Raw genomic sequence first — 17,417 nt, 5'->3', positions numbered from 1 at the left:
ATATCATTATTAAAAATAAAACAGCGTTACTCAGAGCCAAAAATAAAAAGATGAAGAGTGGAAATATTCGCTTTATTGAGGCACACTGCCGGGTGCGGCGTCCTGTGCTCGTTTGTGATGCTCCGGTTCGCTTACGCGGCAGCCCGTTCGGCCAATGTACTCAGTGCCATAGGACATGGGCACGGAAAGATCAAAATTTAGAGGGAGGAGGGGAGGGGGAAGCCCAGGCCCCTGGGCCCCCCCCCCCAGCTATGGGCCTGAATATATACAGTAGAGTGGCATTGGGCTAGTTGGTGGATATTCGTCTTGTAAAAATGGGGGTACTGCGCTAGAAACACAGGACAACAGAAGTGGACAGGACATGCGCAAGGTTGGTGCAATGTAGACACTCGCGTCCTTCCTGTCCACTTCTGTTGTCCGTGTGTTTCTAGTGCAGTACCGCCATTTTTACAAGATAAAAGTATACGTTCCAACAAACTACTGAAGTTGCATAAGCATATCGGGAGAAAATGTTGTGCAGAGCAGTTGGCGATGCATTCCCAGACAAGTGCGCATCAGTTAAAACCTACCAGGAACCAATAAAGCATTTGCAGGGTCACATATTGGGCAGAATTTTGGAGATAGAAAAAACGAGTGGGAAGGTTTCATGGAGAGTTGGCTTTCAAACGCTGGCTGCTTGACGTAATGTTCCCTCCTAGTTTCTTTCCTTCATCTATGGCTTTTAGGTACATTTGGGACTCGTCTCGCCTTGCCCGTCGTGTACACAATTCACATGCAGCACTTATGTTTCACTTAGCTGTGGGACAGTTGGCACTTCTTTGGCAGTGCTGCGCCCACAGCTCAAACATGACAGCCCCCAGCAAGGAAGCATTGCACAGCACCATCCGACATGCTGCCTTGACCAGCAAGGTCAGTTTCTTTAGCTCATGGAGGCAAAGGCATGGGAGTGTTCTCCTTTGTTAAGACTGCCACATCATGTCAGCTGCTATGAAGCTGGCGTTAAACAGATAACCATGGTTACGCTACTGTTATGCACATGTGCCATCCAGTGGCTGGTGTTACGAAAGACTTGTCCCATGACACATGGCATATCCCAAAACGGTGCCATTTAGGGCATTACAAGCAATCAGTGGTATTGCTCAACAATGAGACTGCTCAGTATAACAAAGGGTGTGTGCATGTGCACTGCACCCTGCCAAAGCCTAGGATCGCCTGTCAATGCACGTCAGCCATACACTATTTTTGTTAAACCTTTCCCAGCTAGTGCAGCCTCCTGGCAATGGCTACTCGTGGATCCTTCGAAGAAGCCAATTCACTTTAACGACAGTACGGAGGGACTCTAAATCAGTTTAACCCAGGAGGGTATTACTTTTTCAGTGTTCTAATAGCAGCTTTTTGATGGAAAAGAGTTGTCTATTAGCAGAGAAAAGGAAGGCCCTTTTTTAATTTCATACCCACGCCACAGCATCAATGACCGTAACCCATTGCCCTAACCAGACAACATTCATTGCAAGGTACTGCCGTGCATTTGGGCTGCCAGGTTGAGCCGCTGCCCGCTTCCACATTAAACTTATTTCTGATAATCTCGGTTATCTCGATGTCGAAGGTAGTGCCATTTCCCCTTTCCTGTTTGTTTCTGCCTCCACCCCCCATCACTGCCATTGCTGGTCAATTCCATGAGAAGAGTTCCAGACCAGGCCAATCGCAATCGTGTATAATTTTATCAGCCCGTTACAGTGCAAGAGAGATAAAACAGTGCACAAGATAAAATGAGGGAAGTGGCAATAATGCAAAAATAATTACACTGCCCCTTGAGGATTCAAATCCCTAATACATTACAGTGAAACTTGTGGAAAGATTCAAGAGACGTACATGCACCGGTAAAGATTGTTTATTCCACAGTTGTTCCCACCAATGCTCCCATAAAATAGAACATGGCTATTGTGAATGTCAACAGCAGACGAAATAACATTCTACCATATTTACTCGATTGCAATGCGAGTTTTTGCGAGATTTTTGCTACCTGAAGTCGATCCTCGTGTTACAATCGAATACCGAAATTCAAGTTGTCTAAAAAGTGCAATGATGCACCCAATTCTAATCACCAAGTAAAATGTGCGAGTGAAAGTGCGCGAGGGATGCGCGCTTTCACGGAGAGTGAACGCATGGTGGTGAGCAAACGCGCCGTCTCCATTGCGCAAAAAGCCGTGGGGGAATGGAAGGGAGGGAGGGAAGGCAACCTTTAGCTGCACCACCAAATGCGTATCTCGCGACCGGGCGCATGGGGAACTTTCGACTCAATCTCCCACGCAAAAGGAGAAAAGCAGTGTGGGAGAGGGGGTGTGGCTTCTACTCTGTGTGCTTGTACTTTGCTTGTCTGCGGGCTGTCGCGCACACCGTATCTTGAAAGCGATCTCCACATGACTTTGACCTTTGTATGCGCTGTGCTTTCGCCGCTCAGTTTCCGTTGAAGCGATACACTGCACGAACCTTCGCTCGCTGCTGTAGCTGCGCTTGCTCACGCCAGCATTTTGACAGTCGTCTGCGGTCATTGAGTGTGATCTGTTCATGTGAGCTTGTGTGCGATGACACCATGCTGGTTAATTCAGTTAGTAAGCAAATATGTACAAGTTTATGCAGCCAATAAAACTACTATCCTTACTCCATATAGCTCTCTTCTAATTTGCTATCGTAATTGATGCTTTGCCTTTCGGGCGAAACTACGTCTTTTTCATGTATGCGGTGGTCTCGCGTTACATTAGCGGTTTTCTTCAATTTTTTTTTTTGCTGAACGTAACAAAAAGTCACCCCTCGCGTTATTTTCGCGGTTTCATTTTTTCTTGATGGACGCAATGAAAAGTCACCCCTCGCGTTACAATCGTGGTCGCATTACAATCGAGTAAATACGGTATATAAGCACTGCACTGCTTCTGTTACGACAAGGGGTCTGTTAAGAAAGTCTGCTAACAAAACACTAGCTTGAAAGCATACGTTAGGTGTGGTGTGTGACAGCTACCACTCACCGATATATTTATTTTGAAGATATAACAACATATCAGGGGGCAATAGGCCAAAAGATTAATCATAGGGTTGCTTGTGGTCTCTGCTAGCCCAGTGATGCCCGCGAGGCAATCCTGCAGCCAGACATACTAGGAGATTCCACATTCAACAAGTGCACATTTCAGTGCAAAAGTTCCCTCATAAGTACTCTTAAAGGTAAGCAAATCAAGATACAGACCCAGAACATCAACACAAACACACTCACAAACCAAGATACAGTGTTTTTCACAGCGATTTGTTCAAACACAGCATTTCCAAATGTGACTAGCACAGAAGATTAAAACCCTCCTGGTAATCTTACCTCTCATGGTAGAATGTTCACCCTGCATAGCTAAATTTGCATATAAGGTGAAGTACAATTAAACCTGGTTACACTAACCCCGCAAAGGCCCACGCACTATCATATTTGATACCTCAAAACCCTGACTTAAGTGTGGGAGACTTAACGCAAAGCTCATGGCACTGTTTCCGATATGCTGGAATGAAGCTTCAGTTGTGGATAGTTCAGAAAACCAATTAGTACTAAACAATTATATCCTATATTACAGTCTACTCAAATAACATTACCTTGTTTTCTTTTATTTATTTTTTTGTATTAGTATTGTACTCTGTATGGCCAGAAATAAAGGTCAACAAATTCTAAATTTCCTTGACATGGAATGGTGTTTGGGCTTTGTGGGATTAAATTCATAGGGGTGAATGAAGTGTTTGCTACATCAATTTGATTTAAACAATACTACGCACAATACCCAAAGGATTGATAAGGGCCATACTTTTTTAAACATCAGCTTTTTACACACAAGAGTACAAGCGGAGAATAAAAGTTGAATGGTCAAAGTTAATGCACATAAAACGATGCTGCTAAGCAGCTCCTGGCCATTTTAATCGATGCACAGCACAATGACCATGCCAGAACATACACTGTAATGTTATATCTGTAGAGAAATTTATTGTGACAGCGAAATTGACAGTGTACAGTCGAACCAATTTATACCGATACTGGTTTTAAACAATACATAGAATATAACAATGAACAGCCATGTCATCATTAATCTTCGTGTGTGTTCTATGCTAAAATAAACCGCTCACTGCAATGTTCCCATGCCGCATTAATGATTGTAACTATTAAATCTGGCTAGTGGGTACCTCTGTCGCAAGGAAAATGAATGCGAAATCTTGGACAAAAAAAAGAGCCGCTGCACAGATTTTTGCCACATTGTCAGCCTCTTGTCTCCCTCCCTGTCTCCTTTCCACTCCTTCAAAACAAGAGTCGACTGCACCGACGGGCGGCTCATGCGCGACATGGAGGTGGAGGCGGCGGTCGCATTTTTTTTTCTTTTCCACAATTTGCATTTTTTTCCCTCTTGGCGCAGGGACCCAGTAGCCAGATTTAATTGTTATAACCATCAATGCAGCAAGAAAACATTGCAGTAAGCAGTTTGTTTTAGTACCAAACACAAACAAAAAATTAAGGTGCCGCAGCTGCCCATTGTTACATCCAAGTATTGTTAAATCCAGTTGGACTACTTCGTTTTGTATAAGTAAAATATTTTTAAGGCTGTACCTTTTTCATTTTTTTCATGCAACCCAGCTATAACAATTATCGGTTATAACAACTCAATTTTCTTGGCACTTGAATATTGCTATAAGTGCGTTCAATTGTATTCCTAAAATACGATATCTTGACTGACACCAGTTTAGCAGCCATGAGCAGTTCAGTGCCAGAGATACATTAGCGTTCAAGGGCAATGCTAAAGCGATGACAAAAACAAATGACCTGATATTTCAACTAAAAAGTCACAAGTGATGGAAAACATTATAAAAAAGAAACAAAAGATCATTTTTGTCCTGCACTAAAGCAAACATACAAAGCACTGCAACTTCCCATTGCACAATACAAACACCTTTCGCTATTCTTTTACAGCTGATGAAATGTTTCAGGAAAAGGCTGCAACTCTGAATAAAAAATGGCCAGCCTCACATTACCCCTCATGTAATCTCCTATTGGGACCCTTGAGGTATCAACAAACAATAAACAAACAAATGAAAACCAATGCCAATAGCAAATGCACATCAATGACAGCATAATAGAGGTCTCAATATTTGCATGCATATCTGTTTTATGACCACAGCAAGCCAGAATAATTTACCCGAGACGGCCATCACCTTGTGGCCTCGTCATAAATATACAGATTTAAAAAGCAGCGTCCTTTCTATGGTTACAATTTAAATCCAAAGCAGCGTACCCTTTTGTGAACCCATGAGTGATCATGCACACTAAGTCAGCCACAGTTACACAGGGGAGATGTGGGTTGAAAGGCGGCACCTTTCTCCAGAAAAAAGAAAGTGAGTTTAATTATCTGTCAACAAAATTATGCTCAGGTATTCTACATATACACACACACAAAATATTACCCAAGGAGTGAAGTACAATTTGTTGGTCATAGCACAGCAATATATGCAAAACGTTTGTCAACTAGTGAGCACGAAAAGCAATTATTTTTTCATGTGCTTAACAAAATATAAAAATTATGTAAAAACAAGTGACAGTTTTGGAGAGGCCAAACGTAAAACTCTCATGGCTTAAAGTTTCACAATCCTATATGTAATAATACAACTGAATTTTGAAGGCGCATCTCCCCTTCACCCTGTTGCGATTGTAAGGCCTGCTTACTAACTATAATTTCATATCAGCTCAGGTGCGGCTAATGGCAACAGGTGATGGCAGATAAAACGCTAACATGATGCAAGGTTAACTTGGTGGGAGGTAACGCGTGCTATAGCAGGCGTCAATGTAAGCATGTGCGAGCTCTTCAATCACAGAACGATCAGGAATGCTTTGAGCCATGCCGTAGATTGCAGCCTGCAACGAGGTAAGAACAAAATCATCAGGTCAAGAACAAGCATTTAAAATGAAAATTTCTCATGTAAATATGAATGTGCTCCTAATTTTCCTTCAGCATAAAATGGGAATTTTTCTCTTATATTTACGCTACGGTGGAAAAATATTAGAGGTCTATGAACTGGCCTCCAAGCGAGAGAGAATACTCGCTAATGTTGCGCGCTTTCTGGGACAGATGGTGCAGCGGGAGCCATCCGTCGGGGTCCCACTGGCTTGGTGTATGTACATTAAGAAAGTTCACAGAACTATATTCAGTAATAAAACGTGATCTGAAGCTTATTTTCATGCATTTTCTTTCTTTTTGAGCGCCGGTTATGGAGTGTTCATGCTGAGAAAAACACTGAAGCGAATGTAGGTGCATTTAAATGGGCATCAAAAAGACATATAGGCATCCAGCTGCTCCACTCAGCGGTTAGTAATATACTAAATAACCTCCTGATGTAATAACGATGACTGCGAAATGAAGCTAGAAACACAAATTCAAGAAAGCCAGACGTCTATGCTAGACCCTCAGTCACATGACAGTGCTGGCAAATTGCAGAAAGACACATCCTTATTTTCTTACATGTGGTGCAACATGCAGATGCCACATGTATGCAGTCTCTGGTGTGATTTTGTGCTGCTGCAAGACGAAGCAAAAGGCGCTTTTTTCTGTTTTTTAGGGATTTTAACCCTTTCCCACCACAAAAGAAGAAGAAAATTTTACCAAATTTACAGAAGTTTTTTTTCGCTCAGTTTGTAGAGCTTTTATTTCTGAATAAAATGGCACTATTATTTCAATTAAATGAGTTCCTTTATTTCACAAATTGCGTAAGAAAGTAGTTTGAAGGCTTCACTGCATGGCCCTAGTGTCTTGCAAAAAAGCATTTTGCAGGGCTCGATACACTATGAAAGATAATACAAAGAAAAAATAACCTAAACGGTGCAAAAACATGCACATGAATAGTGGCTACTTTTCCACAGCTCTTAAAGCAGTTAGTAGGCCGTCTTCGTATGGTAGACTGACGGGCAACCACAAGGTCCTCCGGTCCATCCACAGAATCATCATCAGACTCCTCAGATGAGAACACATCCCTTTCCACTTCCGTGCAACACTCTAGAGCTGTCGACTGATGAGGAGTTGTCGAAATACTTTCTCTTACCCGCGCTTTCATTGCCTCGTTTCGAGGAGGCAGCCAGGTTTTATGCGGGGGTGTCAGAGACGGCAATATAATGAAAGGCGACACACAAATGGCACAACATGGACAAGTGTGGCCATCTAGTGTCTGGAATAACAACTAGATGCAATAGGACGAGTAAAGTCATCATAGGTTCACTGTGAGACAAATTTTTGTTTATGACTATACTCGTCAGCAGGAGGTAAAGGATTCACAGCCAAATCCATGGCGCTTTCACTATTTGCGTTCAATAGTGGCTCCCGTAGCTTAATTACCTCGAAGGAGCCAAGTTGGCATTTATTGATTTTCAGTATTATGCTCGTAGTCGATCCCATATTGTTGCATAGATTTGAATACTTGCATGCTGGGAAACACACCCTCACTGTTGTACGAGGCATTGGCTCAAATGTTTTCTTTAGTTACGAACAATTAGGTGCCCGTCATCAACCAAGTTGTGAATTTTTTATTTTTGCTAGCCACCTTCACCTCCAACTAAAATCATGCATGCAGGTTACTCACGTAGTTTCTAGGAGGGTGAGTACATCATTATGAAGGTGTGCACGTGCAGCGATTGTGCACATGTAGCAAGTTATGCACACGAAGCCTGTTCAGGCATTTTTCTTTTCCATGCCACGACGACGGAAAGAGTAACAGCCTTGGAATTGAACTTATGTGATTCGAGGCGATGACTTAAAACCACTAAAGCACGTGATTGTTTTGGGGGCACCTACGAGACTACAGGTGTTTACTGAACAGAGATAACATGAGTGTTTACAGATGCACCCAGCGGGCAGGCACTACAAAGAGAGCTGTAGAAAGTGTGCAAGAACATTTTATTGGTGCGGTAAAACAAAGAAAAATATGTTTACAAATTGTAACAGTATACTGCATTTTGCTGCACTGTCTATTCAGTGCACACGACTAGGTGCTCAAATTGTTTTTCACAGACATAGTCTGTCCGCTCAAGGAATCGATCCTTCCTCTGGATTACACGCCCTGTTCAGACTATCGTCATTTTTTGACGCAAAAAACAGCAAGAACTTTTCCTTGCATGACTTGTATTACAACAAGGGACAAATAATTTTTTTCCCTATTGTGCTCCAAAATGCTCGACACTGCTGGAAAAGCATGCACAAAACAACCATGTGCTCTCATTTTCCTATTAGCTCAATGTAAAAGACAGCCCTCGGCGAGCCCCGAACTGCTTGCGCCATCTACCGACTGCCCACTGGAAACTACAGCGAGTTGTGGAGCTGCTCTCTCCACGGCGCCGCCACACGGTTCATACATCTCTCACATTATTCCATCGTGATTTACACCGTGAATCTTTCAGAAACCTGCTCATTCAAACTTGCTCGAATCGCTGAATGCATTGAGATACCCCTTCACGTGTTTCAGAAAGCCTGCACACATGTAACACTGTTCCGATACACGTTATTCAATAAAGTCTCGGCTGTCAGTGTAGTATTTATACTAGACCATAAAAGAAAGGTAATAGTACTTACAACTCCACTTTGCTGCAAAATATGTGCAAAAAAACATATATTGCTTTACAAGCAAAAGTCAGTGACTAGTATTACCAGGCATTTTTTAAAGACCATACCGAATTTTTAAAAAATTGCCTGGGACAGATAGCATAATACTAGTCATTAGGCTGGATTACTCAAAGAGGCACACATTACGTGCATAAGAAATTGAAATGCATCATACACTAATTAACAACATGTCACTAAACTTTTTAATTAATTACTTTGGACATATACAGTTGAATCTCATTGATACAATCTTCACGAGAACCGGAAAATAAAGCGTATCATCCACAAATCGTATCAACAAAACGTATTATCCAACCAGATCGTATTATCGGGAAAAGAAAATGTATTATGCAGAATTGTATCAACAAGGTTCCACTGTACTATAATGTACGAATTGTAGCCAGTGCGTTGGCAAGACGTATCCACATTGAACAAATTTTCAGGATGACCACAGTTTTGAGATAATCATTCCCAAAGTGTGCAACAAAATACATGCACATTCCAGTTACTTTCGTGCTTTTATCCATAAAAAAGTGGTTTGTCAAAAAAGTAAGTCGAACAATAGTGCATTTTTGCCACAAGTTTGAAGAATTTTGAAAATGAAATTTGAAAATTTTGAGGTGTTTGTATGCAGTAGGAAACGTTCCACAGCAGGGCCTTCCTGTTGGCCTAGTTGATGCGTGTTCGTCCAGAAAGATTTGGCACAACAAAGACGGACTCAACCAGGAGGCTCGTGTCCTGTTATTAAAGTCCCACGTGTCCTTTGTGCCAGATCTTTTACCACCACCAACAACAATAACAAAAAGAAAGCGCCACCAGTCTCACCTTTCCAGTGCTTGGCAAACGAGGTGCACGCATGATATCGGCTGTGCACTCACGGACGTCGCTGACGAACCGATCAGCCACCTTCTCTGCCACGTGCAGCAGCGTGACACACAGGTGGAAGCCTGATGGGTACTGCAGTGGGTTCAAGTTCCAACCACGCTGCGTCAGCTTGTCCATCAACTGGAAGATGTCAAACTCCTCTGAGCCAACAGCCACCACGCTTACATCGGGTGAGCCGAGCACCTGGATGCCAGGCACTGCACGCAGCCTGTACAAAGGCAAAGCAATCAATCGATCAATATTCACAGCTGCCTCAACCAGGTATAATACAAAGGAGCCAAGTAGCCATTGAGCAGCTAGGTATGTGCACCAGCATGGAAAAAAATATCGGCAGATTTCACTGATTTCTCTCACTCCGAACTAATTTGCTGCACCATCAGCAGGCTCGCACAATGGACGTTGATGTTGATGAACAAGTTCTTTCCAGTGCACACTTTACCTTCATCCACTACACTCAAATACATGTACAGACACCAAAGCTCTCAGAGTCTGCGTGGTGCACAAAAACCTGCAAAGATTGCCAAGCACAAATATTGAAATATCGTGCAGCAGTTCAGTGTTCAGTATGTTCAGCTCCCAATTGCATGTTGCCACAACGAATTAGATCAACAACCAGTGGCGGCAGTGGGCAAAGTTTAGTTTTCCTTCACCATATGGTGAAGCTGAAGTGGAGGACAACAACATGGCGATGATAACAATGGAGACATGACAATGACATAGTAGGAATTGACGGACACAGCAAACCCAGTTTCAGACCTTGAGCTGCTGTCTCAGTAAAAGCCTGGTTGGTTAACTGGCAGGTGCACATAGACTGAGAGGTAAGGTAAAGGTATACAAAGCAAGCCAGAGAAGTCATTAACTATAGTGTCAGCCAAGGGCTTCACATTTATGTCATTTGTTCGTCTGCTCAGGAAACAGGGCCTGTACTGATGAAACTTATTTTAAATAAAGTTCCGAATTGACACACCACAATGGTAATATGCCATCACACTCATCATCATGAGTGGCGTGCAGTCAAATGCTGGCCAATGAGAAAATGCTCAAAGTACAAGCCCAGGTCCCTAAGCAGGGACTGAAAGATTCATGGAGAATACATCCATCATTCCCTCCCTCTCTTGCTTATGCATAGACTTTTGAGTGTGTAATGAGATTTAATTACAAAGGCAACAATCATTGACGATCAGCCTAGCAGCAGCGAACAGCACGAGCTCTCTAGCAAACACAGCACGGGTCGTCATCGTCGTCTTCAAGTTGCCACCAAAAAGATGAGATGCGTCTGATTCATTACATTTGCCCGGGTGTGAAACGAAGCCATCCACGCAACTCATGGAGCAGACAAGATGAGGTGGTCATAAGATGCCTTTAAGTGGCTAACATGCACTGTCTTATGACCACGACAACGGAGGTCTGGTGATGGTGCGACAGGCTCAACGATATAGTTCACAGGCAAAGTGGCATCGATGATACGGTACGGACTGTGGTGCCACACGACTAGTTTAGAAGAAATGCCAGGGGTGTGACACAGTATCCAGAGCCAAACAAGGGAACCGACAAAAAAGGTGGGCATGGCCTGATGACTCATGTCGCATTTCTGATGCCCCTGATCCTCGCTGGTCAGTGAACAAGCCAGCTGGCGGCCATAGTCAGTGTAGCACGCGACTTCTGTAATTGTAGCGCACTCAGCGGCGTAAGGTCAGCAAGGCAGCATAGTATCCAGTGTACAAGAAGGCTCACGTCCATACATAAGAAAAACAGGGTTAAAGACCTGTGGTCGCTTGCGTGGCAGAATTGTATTCACATAACGAATGGGAGTAGTGTCCCAATTGGTGTAGTCGGACGAGATGTACATCCTAAACATGTCGCCGAGCATGCGGTTGAACTGCTCTGTAAGATCGTTCGTTTGTGGGTGGTACACAGTCGAATTCTGATTAATGATGTCGCACTCGTGAAGGAGGGATTGTATTACTTCTCACAAGGAGACACGACCCCTACCACTGAGTAGTTCTCGAGAAGCACCGTGGTGAAGTACGAAGTTATGAAGAATGAACATAGCAATGTAGTGCGCTGTTGCTGCGGGGAGGGTAGCGGTCTCGGCTTACCATGTCAGGTGATGGACGCAAACAATAATCCAGCGGTTTCCATACCTGCTGTACAGAAGCTGGCCATAGAGTTCGATCCTGAGAGAGAGAGAATAAACTTTAATCAAAGGAGCACGCGAGCGTAAGTAGCTCCTCCGCTCTGCAGTGGGTGGTCCCCTCAGTCCTGGAGTCCAGCAGCCCTAGCTGCCCTTCTCGCTCGGTTGACCAGGTTGAGCTGGTCCGTCGAGTCGGAGCTGGACAGCGCCGCCTCCCATTGCCGTGTGGTGGGGTGTGCTACGGGTGTGAGCTGTGGTGTGTTTGCGCAAGCCCATACCATGTGGTAAAGCATTGCACATTGATCGCAATGTGGACATTTATAGGAATACAGATGGTCGAACAGTCAAGCAGGGTACGGTAGCGGCTGTAGTGCACCAGTAGGGTGATGAGAAGGGGTTTTGCTTTGTTGAAGGGCAGTGCAAGATTGAACATGCTGCTGGACAAACCAGTACATTTCATGCTAGTAATATCATTGATGCAGCCTTGTGTACACTTTGCTGACATTGGCGTTGGCGCTTTGAGGATCAGCATGGACGTACGTGCAGATATCGGTGCGCTTATGATGAGGGATACTAAGACGAACAATATAAAGCGGCAAAGGTTATATAGCTTGAGCACATGCTACAGAAACGTAGCATACTGCCTGTAGTGGCATTCATTCTATCACCTTGGGAGCTCAAAACCAGGGTGTCAAACCGAAAAGATTTTCAGTTCAATTCGGGTTCAAGCCATAGCATATTTTCCAGTTTGGTTCAGGTTCACCTCCGAAGCAAAAATATAAAGGTTAGAACCAGCATGAACCAGTTCACACCTGTTCATAACGGTTCAGAGTTAGTAAAAATGAAAAGCATTACAAAAAAACGTTTTGCAGCCACCCGCAAATTTATTTGAGCAAAAGAGTTTATTTCTACTTTTAAGTGACGTGGACTGACGTATCTGTGGTTGGTTCAATAATACGCAAGAATTTGAATACACTGTGACCTGAGGCGTGCAGGCGTACTGTTTTTGTTTTCGAAAGCCCACAGTGCCCAATGCATTGAAAACACACTTAATTCCATTACGTTGCACATGTAAGCTGCCTTACACGTTCAAGCATGCCCATTGAAATAAAAAAAAATTTAATTATGGGGTTTTGCGTGCCAAAACCATGATATGATTATGAGGCACGCCGTTGTGGGGGACTCCGGAAATTTGGACCATCTGGGGTTCTTTAACGTGCACCTAAGTCTAAGTACACGGGTGTTTTCCCATTTCGCCCCCATCGAAATGCGGCCGTCGTGGCCGGGATTCGATCTCGCAACCTTGTGCTCAGCAGCCCAACACAATAGCCACTGAGCAACCACGGCGGGTCATGCCCATTGAGGTTGATGGACCAGTGAGGGATTAATGTATTAACATTTAGCAACGACACAGGCCTGTGTGTCAGGCGTTGTCCTTACAAAGGGTGTTCGCTTCTTTACAGCCTGCAACAAAGTTCTAATGACACACTCATGCAAGTTCCGTTATTTGAAAGAGCTGAAATTTAGACTGTTACATGTTTTATAGTAAAACTCCTAGGTGCCTGTTCCTGCAGTGAGCGTCGGCGCTGTCCCTCGGTGTAACCGAGCGAACGAGCACAGTGAAGAATGAAAGAGCGAATATGTGGTGCTGCAGGTGATGAAAGACGTCTGGCCGAGCGGGGGAAATAAAAAAAACCAAGAAAGCTCGCCTTCTCGCATAGCGTTCGCCCCAAGCATTTCCCGGTAAAGGTTGCATAAGCTGCAGTTGCCGAGAAGGGCCGGTCTATATAGTAAAGCGCCGCACGTCGCAGTTCTGCCACTCAGTACGGTGATCGGTGCGATGCCTCAATATATTGCGTAATGAAAACATGTATAGAGCTGTGCTCAAATTTTGCATTAGGGAGTATTGTAATTATCGGTGAATTTTTTTCTGTACAGTTTTACTCAAATCTAACGTGCAATTTTTTTCAGATAAAACAGGTCCAAAAATTGCGTGCGCGTCAGAATTGAGTATGACCCTAAATATGCATTGTCATACAGCCATCGGCATTTCAAAATGGCCACCTCGCACGCGCTTCGAGCCGAGCTACATTCTGGCCTAGCTGCCGTAGCTTCCTCCATGTGCTGCAGTACGTGTGCTTAGGCATTTGTCTACCGTCTTTCCGTTTTCTGTGTCTGCTCTATCAGCATGAAGTGCCGAGTTCATCATGATACCGCATTTAAAGGAAAGTGATCATGTGGGCGGAGACGGACAGAAATCGGGCCGCATCGCGGGCGTTCGGAGAATCTGAAACTTGCCTGCGGGACTGGCGCAAACAGAAGGAGAAGATTTTTGCCAGCAAAGCTACACGGAAGGGTTTCAGTGGACTGAAGCACGGCGTATTCTGCGATGATTCACCTAGCAAGACCTACAGGAGAAGTGCTGATTGTAATACACAGAAACCATGAGGAGGCAGTCTCTAACCGCAGGGCGCGCTGGGAGGCAGCTCTGCTAAGCTCCGCATTAGAAGATCAACTCTGGGCCGTCCAGCGAGCCAAGGAAGCTGCCCGAGCCCAAGGGCTCGCGGCCGAAGCCTAGGCCAGGGCTAAGGCCCGCCCCGAATTAACTTCGCAGGACCCTCAATAAAGTTGTTCAATCAATCAAATCACTTAGGCGACACTATCACCTTCTCTTTATCTTGAAAGCAATCTGCAACAAGGAGAGTCCACCGTGCGCTGCGTTTTTGCACTGTTGGTCGCGTTGAAGCGAGAGGCATGCTAGCACGAAGGTCAATTCACTCCCCACGCTTCGTCACTCCAGCGTTTTGAAAGCGAGTTTTCGCGGTCAATGAGCGAGATGTGTTCATGTGTGCTTGTGAGCGCGTGAAATCATGCTTGTCGACTTATTTAGTAAGCGAATGTTTAGAAGTTTATACGGCCGATAAAACTGCTATCCTTACTTCGTATAGCGGCCTACAAATTTTCTATGGCAACCGATGCTTCGCCTTTCGGGCGAAACTGCTACTTTTTTTATTCATCGCAACTTTTTGTGCATGGGGAGTAAATCTTTGTTTTTCCTGATGAGAGAAAGTTGTATTTTTGTATGAAAGCATGAGGTGCGTGGTACTGTAAAGAATTTTTATTTTTGGTCACGAAAAACGGGTGCGCGTTACAATCAAGGGTGCGTTAGAATCGAGTAAATACGGTAAATGTTTGAATTTTTGCTGTTTTATTTGAAGTCCATGTTACAGACTTTTGTGCAATTTGTAATTTGCCGTATAGTTGATGGAGATAAATTATATTAGGTAGTGTAACCATTCCACCCAAAAAATAGCACCAGAGGGTGTGGCTCTCCTAGTTGTTTGATTTCGCAGTCACATCAACCTACACCGATGGTCGGCTATCACTTGAACTACTTGTACCTAGTAGAACAAACTTACACTACACTGAAAATTCCTTAGAGATCTAAATAAAGATATTAATGCGATTAGTATTGTTAGGATACTCCACCCACTTTCAGGTATTACTGTTTTCACATGTCTAACCATTTTCCCGCCCAGTGACCCAAGTTGTCTATTAACTTAGGCCACTAGGTATGTGCTTGCAGTAGTTATGCCGTCATGGTCGTTTCATTCTCGGCATTCCAGCTTCATCATCAGACTCTCGTCATGTCGTCATCGTCATACAGTCATCACCATCCCAATGTCGTCATGCTGTCATTATCATGCTGTGATTGCACCACTGTCATCATTTCAGAAACATAATCCCTTTGTCGTTTTGCCGTTGTCACCATACCACCTTCGTCTTCTGATTGATGTCATCCCTCTGAGTCAATTCATCGTAACCATGCTGTCATCATTCAATCATAATTATACCACCGTTGCCATGCCATTCTCGTCATACATTCATCGTCATGCATTCACTGTCATACCGTCGTCATGATGCCGTCATGGTCGTTCCGTCATCATTTGATTCTCGTCATACCGTCGTCGTCACGCCATGAATGTCATACAGTCATAGCCAGATAGTTGTCATCACGCCATCGTCTTCATACACTTGTCATCCCAGTGTGCTCATGCCATCATCATCATGCCGTCGTTATCATTTCAGAATCATCAACCCATTGTTGCTATGCCGTCGTCATACAGTCATGCCATCGTTGTCGTAACCAATCCTGGCGAGCGAGTGTTATAGCATAGCGAGCCAATCCTGGATACAGTGTAAATCACATATAGCCAAAGCAACGGCCACTACACATTCTAAATAAAGGTGTCTTCAGCAATGTGGTGTGTCACTACATTTGCTTGAATGCTAAATGCATTAACGTCAACAGTCATCGTGAGATCGAAATTTGCTCAGAATTTCCTTGATAGTTACTCCTCACGTACAATTTAGAATTGGATCTTGTGTTTTTATTTCTTAATCATTGAGGTACCTGGTCGGCAGATTGAACAGGGGGTTTTCCTCCCTCTTTCTTTCACCGCCGCTGTGACATGAAGCATTCGCATATCACATGTGATGCCAAGCCAAACAAGAAAGAATGTCAGTACTTTCAGCGCTATAGATTTCTTGCGAGTTATTCGATTACAACTGCAGCTCCACCAACCACATACAGCATCAGTACAGCATCAAAACAGAAAAGGAAGTTAAACAGAATTGTCCCAGTCCATTTGCTGCAGCAAGATGCGCAAGCATGCGTAAGGTACCTGCATTTGTTCACCACCTAATGTTGCACAAAAACTATCAACATAATGAGTGTCAGTATTATTTAAAGTTGTTTGAGTATTGCTTGAAGTGTGGGAATCGTTTGCCAACTATGGGAGGCTTTGAGCTTTTGTCCAACATTTCCCCTCTTATGTGCCCTAGGAGAAAGTCCACTGGGCCATCTGAGCCATTTGTCAAACTGGTTTGGAACAGTTCCTCCAATAAATTCCGGTTTGGGTTTGGTTCCAATATGGCAGAAAAATAATGGTTCGGTTTGGTTCTGGTTCAGGTGGAAATAACGGTTCAGCTATGGTTTTTGGTTCAGTTCCAATTTGGTTCGACACCCTGCTCAAAACACAAATGCCTTAATCACAGGAAGGCACTTGTGATTGTATGATCACAAACTGCATTCTTTTGGCCTTGCATTTTGGCACATGCTAAAAAGGAAGCTGATCACACAGCATGCTTCAGCTGAGATGCTTGAACACGCCTAAAAATAGGGCAGGCAAGATGTATGAGTGGTTCTCTTGGGGTAACTTTAGCTGAGCTGCTGGTCACTTCACACGTGCAACAATATGCATTCAGAAAACTAGTTACCAAAAGTATGCACACTTTTACTGGCAACATACAGTTAGAGGGAGTTCAGCAAGAGTGCTCACAGGCATCAGCCGAGTGCCTGTGGCACATTAGATTTTCACCAGGTTATTGTGCAGAAGCACCTTGCCATATGGCAAAGAAAAACAAGGCTTTGCCCCACTGCTGCTGCTGGTGATCAAAACTTGTGCCACTATGGCATTGTGCAAATGGGAGACAGACATGCTATTTACTGACAGAAAGAGGGGGTAGCAAGGCCCAGCGTAGCATCTGCCTAAGCTAGCGAGCTGTTACCGAGTGAAAAGTAAGTGCAAGCGATGCTGCTGACACTGCCCTATGGCCTTTTCTATGGTGTTTTTGAAGTCGACATTTCAAGATATCCAGACGTTTAAAGATCAGGGGTGAAAAAAAAAACATGGGCCTAGACCACAGCCAAAAAAAATTTAGACTTAGCCAATATTTCGAGA

The 17,417-nt window shown here is 43.9% G+C and overlaps 1 protein-coding gene across 1 annotated transcript in view; it reads right to left on the bottom strand.

The window, feature by feature from the left end:
• Nucleotides 1-1,873: 1,873 nt before the first annotated feature.
• Nucleotides 1,874-17,417, bottom strand: part of LOC119437665 (sphingosine-1-phosphate lyase) — a 155,658-nt gene continuing 140,114 nt past the window's right edge. Inside the window, exons 12-13 of the mRNA XM_037704660.2 lie at nucleotides 9,480-9,747; nucleotides 1,874-5,923 (exon numbers count right to left, since the gene is read on the bottom strand). Coding sequence (XP_037560588.1) covers nucleotides 5,813-5,923; nucleotides 9,480-9,747 — 379 coding nt within the window. The 3' untranslated portion in view covers nucleotides 1,874-5,812. The remainder of the gene's footprint in view (nucleotides 5,924-9,479; nucleotides 9,748-17,417) is intronic.

This window comes from Dermacentor silvarum, chromosome 1 (genome assembly GCF_013339745.2).
Source record: "Dermacentor silvarum isolate Dsil-2018 chromosome 1, BIME_Dsil_1.4, whole genome shotgun sequence".
NCBI lineage: Eukaryota > Metazoa > Arthropoda > Arachnida > Ixodida > Ixodidae > Dermacentor > Dermacentor silvarum.
This window is presented reverse-complemented; position numbering and strand designations above follow the sequence as displayed.